The following is a 22,253-nucleotide window of genomic DNA, read 5'->3' on the forward strand; positions in this document are numbered from 1 at the left end:
CCTACAAGCCCTCAGTCCAGACCCTCTCAGCCTATTGCAGACAGTCACTGATGGAGGGATGTGCGTTCCTGGTATAACTCGGGCAGTTGTTGTTGCCATCCTGTATCTGTCCCGCAGGTGTGATGTTTGGATGTACCGAACCTATGCAGGTGTTGTTACACGTGGTCTGCCACGGCGAGGACTTAGGCGTCTCACAGTACGGACATTGTAATGTATTGCCCTGGCCACATCTGCAGTCCTCATGTCTCCTTCCAGCATGCCTAAGGCATGTTCACGAAGATGAGCAGGGACTCTGGGCATTTTCTTTTGGTGTTTTTCAGTAGAAAGGCCTCTTTATTGTCCTAACTTTTCATAACTGTGACCTTAATTGCCTCCCGTCTGTAAGCTGTTAGTATCTGTGGAACGGTGCATGTTCATTAATTGTTTATGGTTCATTGAACAAGCATGGGAAACAGTTATTAAACCCTTTACAATGAAGATCTGTGAAGTTATTTGGATTTTTACGAATCATCTTTGAAAGACAGGGTCCTGAAAAAGGGATGTTTCTTTTTTTTGCTGAGTTTCTATCTACAGAAATAAGATAGATCTCGCTTCTGTTGCCTGTTTGAGTGTTCGTTTAATAGCCTACTGATTCCGAGAGCACCAAGCGTCATGCAAAGGCTAAATGTTGGATAAAGCAATATCACAGATTCGTCTGTTTTTAATCTTTGCTATGGTGCAATAAAGGCCTGAAACATTTTTATTTTAGAACAGACTGGTATTACTTGGAATGTATTATTTTGTGTTGTTTACACTGTTCCAAACAGGCAGAAAAAATATATTGTAATCTAACAGCACCTGTTTGTCAATAGGCTACTATATCTATCAATCAACCCTTCGTTCGTTCACATACTCACGCAATGCTTGCTCCTATACCCTCCCCTTTCTTGATCTCCTGTAGTTTCCACAACTAAGTCAAATGTCTTCAACAGATCTGACTTTCCGTTTCCCTCCTGAGCAACCAGTAAACATTTGCACATTTGGAGTTTCTTTCTCACGTCTTCCGCATCCATTTTGCTGTCACGCATTGTGTTCAGAGTTTGTTATAACCAATTTATTGATGTGATTATGATAGGTTATAGGTCAGACCCTGTTGGCCTCATGCATGAGATGCTAACATGTTTCACGTAAAAATGGGATGAAGGAATATGTCATGTTTAAAACCTCTTAAGGTATAGGGGGCAAGGGCCTCCCGGGTGGCGCAGTGGTAAAGGACGCTGTACTGCAGCGCCAGCTGTTCCACCAGAGACTCTGGGTTTGCGCCCAGGCTCTGTCGTAACCGGCCGCGACCGGGAGGTCCGTGGGGCGACGCACAATTGGCCTAGCGTCGTCCGGGTTAGGGAGGGTTTGGCCGGTAGGGATATCCTTGTCTCATCACGCACCAGCGACTCTTGTGGCGGGCCGGGCGCAGTGTGCGCTAACCAGGGTTGCCAGGTGTTTCTTCCGACACATTGGTGCGGCTGGCTTCCGGGTTGGATGCGCGCTGTGTTAAGAAGCAGTGTGGCTTGGTTGGGTTTGTGTATCGGAGGACACATGACTTTCAACCTTTGTCTCTCCCAAGCCCGTACGGGAGTTGTCGCGATGAGACATAATAGTAGCTACTAAAACAATTGGATACCATGAAATTGGGGAGAAAAATGGGAGAATAACAAAAAGGTATAGGGGGCAGCATTTTCACTTTTGGATAAATAGCGTGCCCAATTTCAACTTCCTGCTACTTATGCCAGTAATTTAAGATATGCATATTATTAGTAGATGTGGATAGAAAACACTCTGAAGTTTCTAAAACTGTTTGAATCATGTCTGAGTATAACAGAACTTATGTAGCAGGCAAAACCCTGAGGACTAACTGCGGACTAACTGCTCAGAAGTTCCCTGAGTTGTCATTGCCAAGGGATATTTCTTAGGAACCTGTGTTCAGTTCCTACCGCTTCCACTGGATGTCACCAGTCTATGGAATTTGGTTGAGGTTGTTCATTTGTGCAACGAAGAAGAAGCACATCCAGGAACATCGTTACACTATTGAGAGTTGCGCAAGACGTAAAAAGTAGCATGGTTTGTTTACTTCCTGTATTGAAAACAGATTGCCCCGTCTACAATTTGATCGTTATTAACGTTTAAAAATACCTAAAGTTGTATTACAAAAAGTAGTTTGAAATATTTAAGCAAAGTTTATAGGCCACCTTTGAAATATTTTAGTAACGTTGTTTTTTTTGGAAGCTGTTTTTTTCTGGATCAAACGCGTCAAATAACTGGACATTTGGATATACATGGACGGAATTAATCGAACAAAAGGACCAATTATGATGTTTATGGGACATATTGGAGTGCCAACAAAAGAAGCTCGTCAAATGTAATGCATGTTTTATATTTTATTTCAGCGTTTTGTGTAGCGCCTGCAGGGTTGAAATATGCTACTCTCTTTGTTGACATTGTGCTATCATCAGATAATAGCTTCTTATGCTTTCGCCAAAAAGCTTTTTAAAATATGAAATGTTGGCTGGATTCACAACGAGCGTAGCTTTAATTAAGTATCTTACATGTGTGATTTAATGAAAGTTTGATTTTTATATCATTTTTTGAATTTGCCGCGCTGCATTTTCCCTGTTTTCTTCCCCAAGTGGGACGCAACCGTCCCCTATACCATAAAAAGTTAAACAAATTAGGAATTTCGGTAACAGAACTTTTCAGTCAGAAACAAGAAAAAAAACTAAATGGCTGACATGATGTTACAGCTTCAGCATGGACAGCGCAATAAACACTTGCTGTGCTGTGGAGCCTTTTCTCTGCAGTAGGGGGAGGAGAAAGAGACAACAGGAGCCAGTTACACAGGCACTCGCTGTCATTTTTTTAACACAATATGACCATCGGGGGGCTCTTTGTTGAGTCATTTGTGTGTCTTAATTATTTAGTCAAACATGGTGCTTGAAGCATCAGACAAGCTCGGTGCATTTCTAGTTAATGTTATTCAAACACATAGGGTGTGTCTATCTATATATGGAAAAATACGTTTAAACATTTTGACCAATAAATTGGCGAAAGAAGATATACCAATATTTATTTATTTTTAGCTGGGGACAGCCTTAACACTAAAGTATGTGTACAGTGGATTCGTCTATTTCAGCCACACCTGTTGCTGAAAGGTGTATCAAATTTTGCACACTGCCATGCAATCTCCATAGACAAACAATGCCAGTAGAATGGCCTTACTGAAGAGCTGAGTGACTTTCAACGTGGCACCGTCATAGGATGCCACCTTTCCAACAAGTTTTTAAAAATGTTGCTAGAGCTGCCCTGGTCAAATCAAAGTGCTGTTATTGTAAAGTGTAAACGTCTTGGAGCAACAATGGCTAAGTCTTGAAGTGGTAGGCCACAAGCTCACAGAACGGGACCACAACATCAGCACAATAACTTTTCGTCAGGAGCTTCATGAAGTGGGTTTCCATAGCTGAGCAACTGCACACAAGCCTAAGAACACCACACGTAATCCCAAGCATCGGCTGGAGTGGTGTAAAGCTCGCCGCCATTGGACTGGAATGATGAATCCCGCTTCACCATCTGGCAGTCCGACAGACAAATCTGGGTTTGGCAGATGCCAGGAGAACGCTACCTGCCCCAGTGCCAACTGTAAAGTGTGTTGGAGGAGGAATGTAATTGGTCATTGGAAGAAACATTTTAACGCTACAGCATACACTGACATTCTAGACGATTCTGTGCTTCCAACTTACTGGCAACAGTTCGGGGAAGGCCCTTTCCTGGTTCAGCATGACAATACCCCTGTGCACAAATCAAGGTCCATACAGATATGGTTTGTCGAGATCGGTGTGGAAGAACTTGACTGGCCTTCACAGAGCCCTTATACGACTTTGGGATGAATTGGAATGCTGAATGCCAGCCAGGCCTAATCTCCCAACATCAGTGCCCAACCTCACTAATGCTCTTGTGGCTGAATGGAAGCAAGTCTCCGCAGTGGAACGCCTTCCCAGAAGAGTGGAGGCTGTTATGGCAGCAAAGGGGGAACCGACTCCATATTAAATGCCCATGATCTTGGAATGAGATGTTCGACACTCAGGGGTCCACATAATTTTGATCATGCAGTCTACATACAAAGTTCCCTGGGCCTCAACACCATATCTTCACCAGCAGCCAACCCACAACCAACCCACAACCGATTCTAGCAAAGGTACAGGGCAGTTGTTCCATAAAATATGGAGAGAACTATAAATACATGTAGTTGTACCAGGTTCAGGGATATATAATGAAGAGGCTCTTCCTCTGGGTACATGGAGAGGGAGCTGGAGTTTTTTTTATGGTGTTAAGAATGAACAAAAATTCAGGCGAGAGGACCAGATTTGAATGCAACACTTTAACCTGTTGCCTTGAACACAGCTCCCTAGCAACTCAGCAAGCATCAGCTGCTACTCAGACTCCTCTCTGTTCTGCAGTGCATGTTGCGTGGTGTTGCTAGCCTTTTGAAGTCTTGCATTGCTCCTTCTCTACCTAGGATCTCCTAGGAGTGATTGCCATCACCACAGCAGCCTGTCTACCACAGCCTGGCGATGATGTCTGCCTGAGACTCAAAGCCAAACCCTACAGAGTCCACACCTTGGATCCTTCATCTGTAGCCCTCGACTTCATCTGGCCCATTCTCATTCCCCTCCTGAATCATCATTCTAACATCCATTCCATTTCCTCAATAAATATTGTAAACCCATGTTAATGCCTGGTACTTAAACTCGTGAAATTGTGTGTGTGTGTGTGAGTGTGAGTGGTTTAGTGGTGAGAAGATGCTGTTTAGCTGGGCTGGCTGGCCACTGTACTGCCAACCCGGATCAGTGTCATCTGTCACAGCCCAGTAACACTCAAAGATGGACACATACGTGCAAAAATACATACACCACTTACCACATATAAGCATGCATGTACAGCGGGGAGAACAAGTACAGTGGGGCAAAAAAGTATTTAGTCAGCCACCAATTGTGCAAGTTCTCCCACTTAAAAAGATGAGAGAGGCCTGTAATTTTCATCATAGGTACACACTTCAACTATGACAGACAAAATGAGGAAAAAAAATCTAGAAAATCACATTGTAGGATTTTGAATGAATTTATTTGCAAATTATGGTGGAAAATAAGTATTTGGTCAACAACAAAAGTTTCTCAATACTTTGTTATATACACTTTGTTGGCAATGACAGAGGTCAAACATTTTCTGTAAGTCTTCACGAGGTTTTCACACACTGTTGCTGGTATTTTGGCCCATTCCTCCATGCAGATCTCCTCTAGAGCAGTGATGTTTTGGGGCTGTTGCTGGGCAACACTGACTTTTAACTCCCTCCAAAGATTTTCTATGGGGTTGAGATCTGGAGACTGGCTAGGCCACTCCAGGACCTTGAAATGCTTCTTACGAAGCCACTCCTTTGTTGCCCGGGCGGTGTATTTGGGATCATTGTCATGCTGAAAGACCCAGCCACGTTTCATATTCAATGCCCTTGCTGATGGAAGGAGGTTTTCACTCAAAATCTCATGATACATGGCCCCAGTCATTCTTCCTTTAAATGGATCAGTCGTCCTGGTCCCTTTGCAGAAAAAACAGCCCCAAAGCATGATGTTTCCACCCCCATGCTTCACAGTAGGTATGCTGTTATTTGGATGCAACTCAGCATTCTTATGTCAATGCAATAAAATGCAAATTAATTACTTAAAAATCATACAATGTGATATTCTGGATTTTTGTTTTAGATTCCGTCTCTCACAGTTGAAGTGTACCTATGATAAATAATTACAGACCTCTACATGCTTTGTAAGTAGGAAAACCTGCAAAATCGGCAGTGTATCAAATACTTGTTTTCCCCACTGTATGTACGCAAACCCACACACATTCAGACAAGCATGCACGCAAACAGGATCAAGTGAGTCATCTACTGCTGGAATGAAGGACTCTGGGTTCTGATCCCATGCTGTCCTCTTGACCCTATTTGTAGTGCACAGTCCACTCAGATTAGCATCATCAGACATACACCAGAGGGCACATACAGTTGAAGTCGGAAGTTTACATACACCTTAGACAAATACAGTTAAACTCAGTTTTTCACAAATCCTGACATTTAATCCTAGTAAATATTTCCTGTATAAGGTCAGTTAGGATCACCACTTTATTTTAAGATTGTGAAATGTCAGAATAATAGTAGAGAGAATGTTTTATTTCATTATTTCTTTCATCACATTCCCAGTGGGTCAGAAGTTTTACATACACTATTAGTATTTGGTAGCATTGCCTTTAAATTGTTTCACTTGGGTCAAACGTTTTGGGTAGCCTTCCACAAGCGTCCCACAATAACTTGGGTGAATTTTGGCCCAATCCTCCTGACAGAGCTGGTGTAACTGAGTCAGGTTTGTAGCCTCCTTGCTCGCACATGCTTTTTCAGTACTAATCACACATTTTCTATAGGATTGAGGTCAGGGCTTTGTGATGGCCACTCCAATACCTTGACTTTGTTGTCCTTAAGCCATTTTGCCACAACTTTAGAAGGAATGTTTGGAGTCATTGTTCATTTGGAAGTCCCATTTGCAACCAAGCTTTAACTTCCTGACTGATATCTTGAGATGTTCCTTCAATAAATTCACATACTTTTCCTCTTCAGTTATGCCATCTATTTGGTGAAGTGCACCAGTCCCTCCTGCAGCAAAGCACCCCCAAAACATGATGCTGCCAAAGCCATAGTCTGGCTTTTTTATGGCGGTTTTGAAGCAGTGACTTCTTCCTTGCTGAGCGGCCTTTCAGGTTATGTCGATATAGGACTTGTTTTACTGTGGATATAGATACTTTTGTACCCGTTTCCTCCAGCATCTTCACAAGGCCTTTGCTGTTGTTCTGGGATTGATTTGCACTTTTCGCACCAAACTACATTAATCTCTAGGAGACAGAATGCGTCTCCTTCCTGAGCGGTATGACGGCTGCGTGGTCCCATGGTGTTTATACTTGCAAACTAATGTTTGTACAGATAAATGTGGTACCTTCAGGCATTTGGAAATTGCTCCCAAGGATGAACCAGACTTGTGGAGGTCTACAATTTTTAACCTGAGGTCTTGGCTGAATTCTTTTGATTTTCCCATGATGTCAAGAAAAGAAGCACTGAGTTTGAAGGTAGGCCTTGAAATACATCCACAGGTACACCTCCAATTGACTCAAATGATGTAATTTAGCCTATCAGAAGCTTCCAAAGCCAAGACATCCTTTTCTGGAATTTTCGAAGCTGTTTAAAGGCACAGTCAACTTAGAGTATGTAAACTTCTGACCCACTGGAATTGTGATACAGTGAATTTTAAGGGAAATAATCTGTCTGTAAACAATTGTTGCAAAAATGACTTGCGTCATGCACAAAGTAGATGTCCTAACAGACTTGCCAAAACTACAGTTTGTTAACAAGAAATGTACAGTGGTTGAAAAACGAGTTTCAATGACTCCAACCTAAGTGTATGTAAACTTCAACTGTAAATGCAACCACCCACACACAACACCAACCTTTTGTGGAGATCTGGACGTTGGGACCGGGGACTGCGACCTTATGGTCTTGGCTGAAGAGCCTGTTGACAGTCAACCAGAGAGAAACAGAGAAAAGAGGGCACGTTTAAATCCTGCCACCATTTTGGACCAGTCAACTTAAGGACCCTGGAGTGAGTCCTCCACAGCTGAGGGCTTCGGCATCTATGAATCAAATAAATCGCACAACCGCGGGTCCTTCGTCAACACTAAGCTGTTTATACATCCAACAGCTGCTATGCTGCTCTTTGGAGGGCAAAACACTCAATTCAACGCCACAACAGGGGGACAAGTCTGCTCTAGTGAATCACAAAATAAATATATAGCTCAAAAAATATAATAACATAAGTCTAAGTTTACTGGAAGTGTCAAGCTCAGGGCTTGAGAAGTGGGAGTTGTGTGCACTGCGTGTGTGTATGTTTGTGTGTGTGTGCACTGTGTGTATATGTTTGTGTATGTGTGCGCTGCATGTGTTTGTATGCGTGTTTGTGCGCTGCATGTGTCTGTTTGCGTGTGTGTAGGCTTGCTGTTGTGGGATCGAATGAACCCCTGAATGAGAAGGCTCATCTATACAAGCTTATAGTATAGTTGAGTCTAACTGGTTACAGTTATTATATATAGTTACGATTATAGAGTAGCAGGCGGCATAGCAGAGGAAAAATATATCCTCTAGGCTGTTGTTGGTTTTCCCCTCAGATAAAAGACATTCATAAAGTAAAGGATTCACAGCTTTATGACAACCAATTTATTTGTACATAGGGATTCTGCTGGAATCATCAAAGACAATCATATAGATTGTTTCAGGATTTTTCTCCTGGACCAAAGCTGGTCAGATAGTCAATTATTAAACCTTCATTTAACTAGGCAATTCAGTTAAGAATTGTATTTATTTATTATTTACAATAACAAAGAAGGAATAAATCGCTTGGGTACTGGACTATTTGTGTACTCAACAGTGCTAGATGGTTGCCTTTGGCAGGATAATAACATGTTGGCTCGAGCAGAAACAGACAGGCAACCCAGGCTAGAATACAGACCAGTATTATAGTGTACATCATGTGAAGGAGAAGTTATTTATAGAAGCAAACCAGGAGGAACAGAAGAGAGCAGCTGAGTTTATAGCAGAGAGTTGACAGCGTAACAACGGGCCCTGGTAGAGAGCAGGTGGAAGCACCAGGTGTCAAAAGATGGGGGAAAGTATTAGTGCCATTCCTCATTGGTCGAGTGTTCTGATTGGTTTACCTGGGTATGGTGGCCTAGGAGGGACAGGGGGACAGAGCAACTTTCCCACAGTGTCAGAGAACTGTGTGTTGTTGACCTCTTTTACACTGTCTAGACTCCAGCTACTGAAGGTGGGTCTCACTACATTGGTGTACAAACATATAGACAGACATGCATCAATCACTGCTCATTGGGTTACAACACAACACATCAGAACACAGCAGATGATGTAGACCAGAATCTAGATCTATATTAGAAATGTAATCATAGTGGATAACAGGAAATGTAATAACAGAGTTAGGGATTAGTGTTTGTTGTTGTAACTGATGATTTATGACACAGTTACTACATTTCAAGATTTTCTTATTCTAAATATAAAGCATTGACAGACTGCACCTTTAAATTTGTTGGGGTGGCAAATAGCCTAGCGGTTAGAGAGTTGGGCCAGTAACCGAAAGGTTGCTAGTTAGAATCCCAGACAAGGTGAAAAAAAAAAATGAAAAAAAAATCAGTCAATGTGCACTTAATCCTAATTGCTCCATGATCCCTGGTGAATGGCAGACCTGGGGTGTGACCCCGCTCTCCGAGGGTGTCTCAGAGAGAGTCGGATATGCAAAAATTTATTTCCAATTAATACACACTAATTAATATATGTGTGAAATAGGACAAATACAAGCACCCACCAAATTATGAATTATTATTATTATTATTAACAATCATCCACACCTCAATCTTCTTATGTACTGAATATCATGCAACTGACACATGTTGGTCTTAAACACTTGCTGTGCTGTTAAGAATGCAGTGAGAGAAATCCCACTGAAAATAACACTTCCCTGTTCTCTCCTGTTAATATGAAGGTGCTCTTCCTGTGCTTAGTTCATTCTTCCACAAACTGGTGTAAAAGAGTAGGTTTGCCTGGTTTGTGCATTTCCACTTGAGCTAAGTGAATACACCTTCAAGTGGCACACCGCTGTGCTTGTGGTTTTGACATTGTTTAAAAAATATATTTTCTATAAAATACTAATTTCATGAGTTAATTTTCCCTGAACCTCTAACCTTCAGTGAAGTTCACAGAAAGCAATCAAACAGCGGAGCTTTTTAAAATTACACAAGGGCCCTTCCAAACTAGATTTGAAATGCCGCCCCACTGGAATATGTAAAAATATAAAGCGCTTATATAACATACAAAATATACAAAATGGACATCTGTGGATAAAAAAAAACTGAGACACATATGCATTTATACATATGCATAGCCTTCTGAAAAGGCATATCCCATCAACCCTTGGGGAATAAACATGTTTTCACACATTCTGATATTAATAAATAAGAGGCATCAATTTAATGTGTCTGTATCCCAAATGGCACCCTAATGGCCCAGAGCCCCATGGCCCTTGGTCAAATGTAGTGCACTTTATAAGGAATAGGGTGCCATTTGGGATTCCTCACGTGTCTGTTGTTGCCTGTGAATGCTGATGGAGCTGGGAGGGAACAGACCTCGTGGGGAGAGGCTGTCATTGAAGCAGATGTCTACTCTCCAGACAAAGTCTGTCACACTCTCACCGGTCAGTCTGTCAACTACACTCATGTCCGGACAGACAACCATAGCTATGATCTCTTTGACTGACTGGAGGATGAGAAGCGACTGTTTAGCAGCACGCTAGTGTCTTGGTACGGCACATAGGCAAGGATACTTTGGTGTTATAATGATTTTGGGCTGATATACACTCATGTACTGGAAAGAGAGATGGAGACAATGACTGAGATGACACACAAGACAATGAGACATGTTTTACCTTTGTCTGGTGCAGAAAGGTTAGGATCACTTCGGGGTAGTGTGGTGTCACCTGTTTGATGAGGGGTCGCCCTCTAGAAAAATCAAACAAGACAGCACAATACTGAAGCTGCAAAATCCATAAAGGAAAGTAAGATATCTTGACTTTGTGGAGTTCAGGTTTAGTCTTAACTTTGAGAAATCCATACTGTGAGTGACATGTCATGCTTGCTGAACAGCTCTTTGGGTTCAAACTGCAGAGATGTTAATAAAAGGTATTAGAACTATACTTTGTCTATTGATTTGTCCGTGTGTGTTCACCTGTGCAGGGTCCAGGGGATTGGGGTAGATGGCACTGACGGGTCTCTCCCTGGAAGAGAGGCAGGAGTTCTCTCTGGAATGCTTGTGTTTGTCCTGCAGCTGGGGAGAACCTGGAGGGAGAGGTGACGAGAGATTTAGATGTAGATTTTATTGGCAACAGCTAGTCTTCCTGGGGTCCAACTCATAAAGAAAAATACTTTAACATGTACATTCATTTTAAAACAATCAAAACATCAAAGACATTACAGTCTTACATGGATACAAACATTACTTAAGCAATAAGGCACGAGGGGGTGTGGTATATTGGCCATATTCCACAAGTTACCACCGGCTAAATCTATGATGTTAAAATGCCTATTTTACTCTGTTCCATCTGACTGCGCAATCCACTGTCTCATCAGCCCAGCCAGGCAATTTATCAACCTGATCTCCACTATAAAAAGCATCTAGACATTATCTCACATTTCTTTTGGACTAACATTTAGTTTTCAATAGCGGAGATTTGTATAAAGCTTGCGGTCTGTCTCTCCGACATTTGCAACGGGACGAGAGAGAGAGACGCAGCGTTTCATGAATCATTTTTATGGATATATACAAAGAAATGTCAATTGAAAAAAAGTTAAACGAAATTAAGTGCAGCTAGTTTGCAGTCTTTCCAGCTTTAGTTTGAAGTTATTGTGTTAGCTGTGTTGTTGGCTAGCTCCTCTGAACCGTGTCCTAACGAGAGAGCACATTTTCTATGCCAGGCGAAATCAAGCCTCATTAGCTCATTGTTATGGATGTATCCAAATAAATGTCACTAGAAAACAGCTTAAACAAATGTAGCTACTGTTATTCTGTCTGGCTGCACTGTTTGACGTGACTGTAAGTTAGTCGTAGTTGGCTAGCTAGCAAGCAAGGGATAAGAATGTTGCCAGCCAGTATGGCAATGGAACATTTAGAATGAATGACTGGGTCGAGTCCATAGATACAGAACAAAAAGAGTGAACGACTGGGTCGCGTCTCTGGTAACCAAACCAACAGAACGAACGACCTGCCGGCTCGGGTAGCAACCTTAGATTTGTGTCGGGACTATTATCTTGTGGAAGGATGAAATTATATGAATAAATTCATCAAAATAAAGTAATGAAAATATGTCAATCATTATTTGAATATGTTGATAACCGCCAGAGAAGCCGGTGTTTGGAGGATATATTGGCACAGTTCCACTTGGTCTCGGACCGAACAACACCCCTGCCAATATCTCCTCCAAACACCGGCTTCTCAGGCATCATCACTTAAATAAACTGGTTACCAACGCAATAAGAGCAGTAAAAATACCCATGGTTAACAGACTGATATACCACGGCTGTCAGCCAATCAGCATTCAGGGCTCGAACTACCCAGTTTATAATACATATTAGAGGACGACAAATAATCGTCTGAACCGATATATTGGGACGATGTTGGCCTTTTCTAGCCTATCTCTATTGGCTTTGCTGATAGTGCCTCTACATAGCAAAGCTGCTGCTATGTCACCCGACACTCACTGCCTGAGCCACGAGCACTGCACAATGCAGAAGAAAATCAGAAGCAGCAAGTTAGCTCATTCTACAAAAGAAAGGTGCAGTATTGAGAAATGGGTGAATTGACAAAGTGACGAAAATCGAACTTGTGTTGCAAATATTAGTTTAATTAATTCACTAATAATAAAGGCTCGTGTCGACATGCCCGGAAACATGTATGGCTTTTTTTCTACGTAAGGTTAATTTGATCTAATTGATGTTTCGTAATGCTTAAGTTTTTACGAGTGTACTGATACAAGTACGACACGTGACATTCTGGCAACTTTGAGAAAAAAAACACTTTATATCGGAGTTATCTTGAGATAACTATGCATATTCATGGCATGAGGCTAGTAGCATAGCATCTCACTCCATTGAATACAGGCGGTTGTTTAATCAACCCTCATCAAAGATTCTAAAAATGATTACAATTATGAGATGTATCCACCAATCCAAAGAAAGGATAGGTGGGAGTTACAGCCCACCGTGCCGCTTTGTGGACAATTATTGTTAGGGCGGAAGACACGTACTGTATCTTGTCAGCATATCCATTATCTTTGCTAAGAGCCAATGTAGCTAGCTAGTGTTAGCTGGTTCTCATTTTGAACATGCAGCATTTTCAGCAACGACACATCTGACTTGCGGTGTAACATTAGCTATTTACGGGTGTGCTAATCTGACCAGCAGCCATCGGATCCCTAAACTGACAGTTAATAGTAGGAAGTAGACACTTGTCATAATAAGGAGAAGTAGTGAAGTGGGAAGTGTTTTAAAATGCCTAATGGGCAGACTTGAGACATTCCGACAGAACATGCATTGTCGTTTCCTCGTTCTTCCTACCCTCACTCTCCTTGTTAGATATTATGCACATTTATAGCAAGTAAACAGCTCCAAGTGATATGAGTGATGGAGAGAGACGCAAGGAGATGGGAGAAGGAGTGGAGTTACGGCCTCGCTCTATCCAATCGTAGCAGTACGATGAAGTTACATTATAAATATGCTTTAACTAGGTTACCTAGATCAGATAGGGGAGAGGCATTGTGTTGTTTGTTTTATTGGAGAGAGAGAGAGCGAGAGACCGAGGGAAAGGAAGAGGGAGGGAGTGTGAGAATAGGTGTTAAACCAATGATGACACAAAAAACACAAGTTCAAAAGGTGGTCTTGTTAGACGAGCGAGACACACAAATAAACGAGCATAGAAGCTGGTAGTCAACAACTATCGACCAACCAACAGCTCCCCGTTTCACATCCTTCACCCTGGCTGTTTCCACTTCACTAACCTCAGCACATAAAAGACCTGCCCTGCTGGGCTGGCTGTCACACTGTGGTGGCACCAGACACTCATTCCAGGGATAAACTGACTAACACACACACACACACACACACACACACACACACACAGAGTAATGATTACAGCCATTCACTGGCTGCCCATAGATCCTTTTCCATTACACATTATATGGAAATTAGCTTTAGAATGGGAATCATATGGGAATGAGATGAGCATCTTACAGGCAGTTCAGTTTGCTGTACTTCTCTAAACACTTTATGGTCCTGGCAGTGGCTTTATAGGGGTCCTTCTGGTTGCACAGGATGCCAAGAGGAGTGTATAGGCATCCAGAAATCTCTCCATATATTATTATGCGTATGATCTGCATCATGCAGAAACACATGAGTGTCTGAGCGATGGGGAGATGAGATGAGTCACAATCCTCTAAAGAACCTCCTAACCTGGCTGTGGTTAAAAGCTTCTCAGAGGACTTTGAGACATTCTCTATGGGTTCACAGGCGTAATCAACAATGCGCCCTCTCAAGATGTCCTTTCATCTTGCATTTCTCAATCAAACAATCCTTTGTTTTCACCAATCTAACTACATCACATTTCTCTCCTCCTTCTCACTCTTTCTTTCTGTCTGTCTACTTTCATCTCTTTTGTCGTTTGGTTGATTTTGGATAGGGACAAGTACAAACACATTGAACAAACAATCGTCCCACGGATGATTCCATCTTATGCTAATGTCCGACAGCCGTCCCTTAGAATGGCTCTTATGGAAACAAAAGGAACGAAAAGCATAATCAATTCAAATCCCATTTAAATCACATATCAGTACATTATCACAATTATATGCAGTATTGTCATTGTGGTGACTTCTCACGGGGATATGTTGGACTGTGATGTCATGCCTTTTCATAGAGTCCTGATATGTCTGCACCCTGACACAAGGCCATTGTGTTCCGGAACGGCTGCTTGCATTAAATAACTCTTGCGTAAACTATATAATTGTGTCATCACCTCCCACTTATATAAGGGGCATGTCACATTTTACTCTTTGATTTCTTCCCCGTGAAATCAGAGATAGGATCTCCCCTGCAGCTGCTTGCCTCAAGATTGTTTCTATTATACAATGAAATAGTCTCTGCCGTCATCGTTGGATCAAATGTAAGACAACAAGTAGAAGCACCGCGCAAATGTCCTACGTGTTGACCAATATTTACATCGTGGAAGGTGGTACGAGGGCCTTAACGCGTCTGTTGAGAACACACGGCAGCTCCTACATGGTTGCACTGTTGGAGCTGTAAGCAACCCAGTCTTTGGTGTTTCTTTTGAATGCATGAAATGTTTGTGATCTTCTGACGAAGTGTTCCCTGCATGTGAGGAGGATGACTGGCCAATAGACAGTTAGACAGTTTTATAGGGATATTTAGAGGGACCCTGGTTTCAACTGGAGGCCCCTCTGGTGGACGTTCCAAGCCGTTGCAGCTTCGGCATGCGTTTGGTCAGGGATTTAGACACTTAAACACAAGATGCAAATTTGATGGAGAGTTCAACACTTTTCAAGGTGGATGGTAGCGTATGTGCTTTCGGTCCAGGATTTTCAGTGCAAGGTTGTACAGAGACTCTAGGGATCTCAGCACTGGCTGGCTGGCCTGGAACCAGGATGTTATACAGTAGAACACATGAGAGAACACCACTGCATGTAAGAATAAGAAGACACGGTCGAGAGGCAGACACTTCTTACTCATGTGTGACAGTGGCGGTTTGCTTTGACGCTTCTACCGATCTTTTAGTGGGTCCAGGCTGATCGACAGATATTTCACCACGCCGACTTGTTCAATTGTCTCTCCTTTTGATGCTGACAGAGAGTGACGCAATTGGTCTGAGAAATTGAAGGCGGGGAGTTTGGAGAACAGAACACTGTGATTAACTGTGTTAAAGGACTTTTTCATGTCATGGAAGACTGCTCCGACCACATTTCCCTTATCTAGGGATTTCTCGAGTGGTACAACGTTTTCGTTTCAGTGAAGTATTTTGGTCTGAATACAGATTGTTCCCAGTGCAAGTACTGATACTATTTCAGATATGATATGAGCTGTTTATCCTCTCACTCTCTCTCACTCTCTTTCTAGAGAGGATATTTTTCTCCCAATGTTTTTCTTTCACAGTCATATTTGTTTTCAGTTTTTCGGGAAGAAAATTGCCTGTATGTCTGCAAAGTCCTCGCAGCGTAAAAGGAAATGCAGCTCTGTCTCGACCTCTCTTTGAGGGCAGAGTGTGCACAGCCTGTCCTCTCTGGGTAGCCAGAACTGCCTGTGATGGCCGGTCTCTATGGCCAGGCTGTGTTCATTGGGTCTGTACATAGAAAACTGAGAAAAACACTGATCTATCAGTTACAGTGGTCACCATGCCACCGAATGTCTGAGGCCAAAAAGCATTCAACCGTGTTTTGGGATATTGTGGTGTCTTTCCAATAAGTGATATATTTTTATTTTTGTTCTTCATCGGGTTCAAACCCCCCCCACCCCTCCCCCCTCTCTCTGCTCGTCTTACCTCTGGTGCTGGACGGAGCAGAGCTGGTCACGTTGGGAGAGGCAGAATGATTGGAGCTGAGGCTCGAGGTAGATGGGCTGGGCTGCAGGGACAAACAACTACATCAGCAACATCACTGGCAAGTGAAGAATTATAGACAGCCAGGATCGTGTGGGGGAGTGGAATTATCCTAATCTAGTTTAGATCGTTGCCTTTCTCAAGTGACTTTTTGCAAACACCAACAAAAAAAGGAATTCACTGAAAAAGGGTGGTTGAGGGTAAATTCAATTGGAATTGAACCTGCATGTTGAAGACTTCGTCAGAGCTTTCCGACTGCCCTGTGATGTTGCTCACTTCATTGGAGGCCTGAGAGGACAGCGATGATGACGAGTAGCGGTTGACAGCCGGGTAGGTGAGGGGACTGATCAAACATAACACACACAGAGACACACACAGACAGACAGAGACACACACACAGAGAGACAGACAGACAGAGACACACACACACACAGACAGACAGACAGAGACAGACAGACAGACAGACAGAGACAGACAGACACAGAGACAGAGACAGAGACAGAGACAGAGACAGAGACAGAGACAGACAGAGACAGAGACAGAGACAGAGACAGAGACAGAGACAGAGACAGACAGACAGAGACAGAGACAGAGACAGAGACAGACAGACAGACAGACAGACAGACAGACAGACAGACAGACAGACAGACAGACAGACAGACAGACAGACAGACAGACAGACAGACAGACAGACAGACAGACAGACAGACAGACAGACAGACAGACAGACAGACAGACAGAGACAGACAGACAGACAGACAGACAGACAGACAGACAGACAGACAGACAGACAGACAGACAGACAGACAGACAGACAGACAGACAGACAGACAGACAGACAGACAGACAGACAGACAGACAGACAGACAGACAGACAGACAGACAGACAGACAGACAGACAGACAGACAGACAGACAGACAGACAGACAGACAGACAGAGACAGACAGACAGACAGACAGACAGACAGACAGACAGACAGACAGACAGACAGACAGACAGAGACAGACAGACAGACAGACAGACAGACAGACAGACAGACAGACAGACAGACAGACAGACAGACAGACAGACAGACAGACAGACAGACAGACAGACAGACAGACAGACAGACAGACAGACAGACAGACAGACAGACAGACAGACAGACAGACAGACAGACAGACAGACAGACAGACAGACAGACAGACAGACAGACAGACAGACAGACAGACAGACAGACAGACAGACAGACAGACAGACAGACAGACAGACAGACAGACAGACAGACAGACAGACAGACAGAGAAAATAAGACCAGTTACTTTCAGGATTTGGTAGAGCATTCATCTGACATAATACCATATGGTTCTGATAAAAAGGCCCATTATCTCTCCTTAAATCACAAGTTGTAACTGCTAGTGCGTTTTACATTTGCAAGATGTCGACTTAAGAGGACAGTAAAAACTCAGTGAGGGAAATGTCAGTGACAGATTGAGGCTGGGTGTGTGTGTGTGTGTGTGTGTGTGTGTGTGTGTGTGTGTGTGTGTGCGCGTGTCCCTCTGGGCAGTGTAGGTTTGTGCCCCTTTACGCTCGATGGAGGTAGGATGTCACAGGTAGAGAATGGCAGGGTCACTGAGCACACACACACACACAATTTGTCCACCAGCCTGGCAGCACACACACACACACATACCTACGCCCATATGGTGCCAAACCAGGGAGTGAGAAAGAGGAGAGAGGAGCGAGAGATAGAGAGAGAGTGAGCTAAAGAGTATAGGATGTGCAGACAGAAAGGGAGAGGAAAGAAGAGAGTATGGGAGTGAAAAGAGGAAGAGCCAGAAGAAGAAAAGGGAGAAGGCGAAAGGAAGAGTGGAAAGAACAGAGAGAGAGAGAGACGAAGACAGTGTTTCTCACCTGCGTCTGGCCACCACGCGAGCGCCATCTGGGCTGATGATGTTGGGGACCGAGTTCCTGCATGAACTACGCGGGCTGCCATTGGTGAAGTGCACAGGGCTGGCGCGCACATACGCCGGAAACTCCTGGGGTGGGGATTAGAGAGAAGGGAGGAGGGAGAAGGAGAAGAGGGAGGGGAGGAGGAAACATGTGATTCGCAAATTGTTTATGCTAGCATGAGTTATGGTTGTGCTGACGCAGGTTTGATGAAGGTCAATTTGAGGATTTGACAGGTGGTGCTCCTGTTGTGTGGCCTTCACTAACCTGGATCCCCAGACTAGACTTCATCACATGAAACTGGTCCACCAGCTTCTTGTGTAGAGGTCGCATGTCCTGAGGGACAAACTTCTCGTGGACGGCCAGGCCGTACTCCAGGATGTGGGCCTAGAGGGGGGAGGCGGAGACGGTGCGTTTCCTTTGTTAACGTCGATCTCTTCCAGATGAAATATCATCACAAAACTGAAGCGATTCTCCTATTAAAGTAGGCCTAGTGTTTTCCAACATTGGAAACTGACCTGCTCGAACATGAGTTCCCTTAGTCGTCCGATCTTCTCCCCGTCCTCAGGGTGATTCACAATGTAGTCCTTCACAAAGAATGCCTGCATGGACACAGTTCATTGTATGTTTTCAATTTGTTTGATATCATCAGTTTGTTTACTTCATTGTGTCACCACGTTGTCGGTCGGACTGTCGGTAGGTCGGACTGTCTATCGGTTGGACGGTCGGACTGTGACGGTCGGTCGGATTGTCTGACGGTCTGGTCGGACTGTCTGACTGTCGGACTGTCGGTCTGTGTCGGTTGGACTGTGCGTCAGACTGTGCGTCAGACTGTGCGTCAGACTGCGCGTCAGACTGTGCGTCAGACTGTGCGTCAGACTGTGCGTCAGACTGTGCGTCGGACTGTGCGTCAGACTGTGCGTCAGACTGTGCGTCTGTCGGTCGGAGTGCGTCAGACTGTGCGTCAGACTGTGCGTCAGACTGTGCGTCAGACTGTGCGTCAGACTGTGCGTCAGACTGTGCGTCGTCGGTCGGACTGCGTCAGACTGTGCGTCAGACTGTGCGTCTGTCGGTCTGTGCGTCAGACTGTGCGTCAGACTGTGCGTCAGACTGTGTCAGACTGTGCGTCAGACTGTGCGTCAGACTGTGCGTCGGACTGTGCGTCGGACTGTGCGTCGGACTGTGCGTCGGACTGTGTCGGACTGTGCGTCGGACTGTGCGTCAGACTGTGCGTCAGACTGTGTCGGACTGTGCGTCAGACTGTGCGTCAGACTGTGCGTCAGACTGTGTCGGACTGTGTCGGACTGTGTCGGACTGTGCGTCAGACTGTGCGTCAGGCGGTCGGACTGTGTCGGACTGTGCGTCAGACTGTGCGTCAGACTGTGCGTCAGGCGGTCGGACTGTGTCGGACTGTGCGTCAGACTGTGCGTCAGACTGTGCGTCAGGCGGTCGGACTGTGTCGGACTGTGCGTCAGACTGTGCGTCAGGCGGTCGGACTGTGTCGGACTGTGCGTCAGACTGTGCGTCAGACTGTGCGTCAGCGGTCGGACTGTGTCGGACTGTGCGTCAGACTGTGCGTCAGACTGTGCGTCAGACTGTGCGTCAGACTGTGCGTCAGACTGTGCGTCAGACTGTGCGTCAGCGGTCGGACTGTGTCGGACTGTGCGTCAGACTGTGCGTCAGACTGTGCGTCAGACTGTGCGTCAGACTGTGCGTCAGACTGTGCGTCAGACTGTGCGTCAGACTGTGCGTCAGACTGTGCGTCAGGCGGTCAGACTGTGCGTCAGACTGTGCGTCAGACTGTGCGTCAGACTGTGCGTCAGACTGTGCGTCAGACTGTGCGTCAGACTGTGCGTCAGACTGTGCGTCAGACTGTGCGTCAGGCGGTCAGACTGTGCGTCAGACTGTGCGTCAGACTGTGCGTCAGACTGTGCGTCAGGCGGTCAGACTGTGCGTCAGACTGTGCGTCAGACTGTGCGTCAGACTGTGCGTCAGACTGTGCGTCAGACTGTGCGTCAGACTGTGTCGACTGTGCGTCAGACTGTGCGTCAGACTGTGCGTCAGGCGGTCGGACTGTGTCGGACTGTGCGTCAGACTGTGCGTCAGACTGTGCGTCAGACTGTGCGTCAGACTGTGCGTCAGACTGTGCGTCAGACTGTGCGTCAGGCGGTCAGACTGTGCGTCAGACTGTGCGTCAGACTGTGCGTCAGACTGTGCGTCAGGCGGTCAGACTGTGCGTCAGACTGTGCGTCAGACTGTGCGTCAGACTGTGCGTCAGGCGGTCAGACTGTGCGTCAGACTGTGCGTCAGACTGTGCGTCAGGCGGTCAGACTGTGCGTCAGGCGGTCAGACTGTGCGTCAGACTGTGCGTCAGGCGGTCAGACTGTGCGTCAGACTGTGCGTCAGGCGGTCAGACTGTGCGTCAGACTGTGCGTCAGACGGTCAGACTGTGCGTCAGGCGGTCAGACTGTGCGTCAGGCGGTCAGACTGTGCGTCAGGCGGTCAGACTGTGCGTCAGGCGGTCAGACTGTGTCAGGCGGTCAGACTGTGCGTCAGGCGGTCAGACTGTGTCAGGCGGTCAGACTGTGCGTCAGGCGGTCAGACTGTGCAGGCGGTCAGACTGTGCGCGGCGGTCAGACTGTGCGTCAGACTGTGCGTCAGGCGGTCAGACTGTGCGTCAGACTGTGCGTCAGGCGGTCAGACTGTGCGTCAGACTGTGCGTCAGGCGGTCAGACTGTGTGTCAGGCGGTCAGACTGTGCGTCAGACTGTGCGTCAGACTGTGCGTCAGGCGGTCAGACTGTGCGTCAGACTGTGTGTCAGACTGTGTGTCAGACTGTGCGTCAGACTGTGCGTCAGACTGTGTGTCAGACTGTGCGTCAGACTGTGCGTCAGACTGTGTGTCAGACTGTGTCGGACTGTCTTTTTGTGGGCAAAAGACAAAAAGGAAGAAATAATATTCATAATGTAAACATGTTACATCATTTTGATCATACATTAATTCCCTCATGTTGATATTGCAACTCTTGAGATGAGTGAAGATGAGAGCCAAGGCTTTTTAAACTGCGTCACAACAAAATAAACATCAACTCAACTCAAAATCTCTTTAAAAATCTTCTGTGGAGAGAGAGCCAAAGGAGAAAGCAGGGTTTGGTCTCCTTTACAAGGTCTTTGTGGGGGGCTATCTCCAAAGAGACAGAGTGAGATATGGGAGAGCGGGAGAGGGGATTGGGGGGGACTCAAGACTCAAAGGGGAGAGGAGCTCACTGCTTACTTCAAAGCCCCCTCCCAAACAGGCATGGTCTTATCTGTGTCTAACATCCGAGTGTGCGAGGCAACCTCTACCATGACGCTTGAGAACAATATAACAGCGCTAGCTAGGCTACAGTAGCACGCTCATCTCCCGATTGTTATCCTCGACACAGGACACAGCTTCACGACCCCTGCTGTGACGCTGTGAACGCCAGGGTCGATTTGACCCGAAAGAACTGGTGTGAGAGATAGTCCAAATGCCACAGAAATATACATTCAAAGGAAAAAAAGGGACTTATTCGGTCTCAGTGAACCGGCTGTATGAATAATATGGTCTGAAACACTTAGCCAAGGGTGGAAAAATAATCAATATTTGCATCAAATTATACTTCCCTCTGGTGCTGGTTGGACTTGAGATTGGAGGAGAAACTCCAAGTGTCAAGTGACATTGTGAATCATTATAAAACCTCAATTAAAGATGAAACGGCGGCAATAAATAGATATTAAATCAGGCTGGATTCTCCTTTGGGGCTGGAACTATAACCATGAGCAATAAATAGATATTAAATCAGGCTGGATTCTCCTTCGGGGCTGGAACTATAACCATGAGCAATAAATAGATATTAAATCAGGCTGGATTCTCCTTTGGGGCTGGAACTAGAACCATGAGCAATAAATAGATATTAAATCAGGCTGGATTCTCCTTCGGGGCTGGAACTATAACCATGAGCAATAAATAGATAT

The 22,253-nt window shown here is 45.0% G+C and overlaps 1 protein-coding gene across 5 annotated transcripts in view; it reads right to left on the minus strand.

Moving 5' to 3' along the window:
- Nucleotides 1–22,253, minus strand: part of LOC112216856 (dedicator of cytokinesis protein 4-like) — a 162,294-nt gene that overhangs the window by 4,708 nt on the left and 135,333 nt on the right. For 4 of the 5 annotated variants that reach the window (XM_042300166.1, XM_042300163.1, XM_042300164.1 and 1 more), the window contains 9 exons: nucleotides 18,778–18,861; nucleotides 18,527–18,646; nucleotides 18,224–18,348; nucleotides 16,553–16,673; nucleotides 16,274–16,355; nucleotides 10,901–11,010; nucleotides 10,602–10,674; nucleotides 8,824–8,943; nucleotides 7,564–7,625 (listed from right to left, as the gene is read on the minus strand). In XM_042300166.1, coding sequence (XP_042156100.1) covers nucleotides 7,564–7,625; nucleotides 8,824–8,943; nucleotides 10,602–10,674; nucleotides 10,901–11,010; nucleotides 16,274–16,355; nucleotides 16,553–16,673; nucleotides 18,224–18,348; nucleotides 18,527–18,646; nucleotides 18,778–18,861 — 897 coding nt within the window. The remainder of the gene's footprint in view (nucleotides 1–7,563; nucleotides 7,626–8,823; nucleotides 8,944–10,601; nucleotides 10,675–10,900; nucleotides 11,011–16,273; nucleotides 16,356–16,552; nucleotides 16,674–18,223; nucleotides 18,349–18,526; nucleotides 18,647–18,777; nucleotides 18,862–22,253) is intronic. The other variant, XM_042300165.1, reaches the window with a different exon arrangement.

This window comes from Oncorhynchus tshawytscha, linkage group LG17, assembly GCF_018296145.1.
Source record: "Oncorhynchus tshawytscha isolate Ot180627B linkage group LG17, Otsh_v2.0, whole genome shotgun sequence".
NCBI lineage: Eukaryota > Metazoa > Chordata > Actinopteri > Salmoniformes > Salmonidae > Oncorhynchus > Oncorhynchus tshawytscha.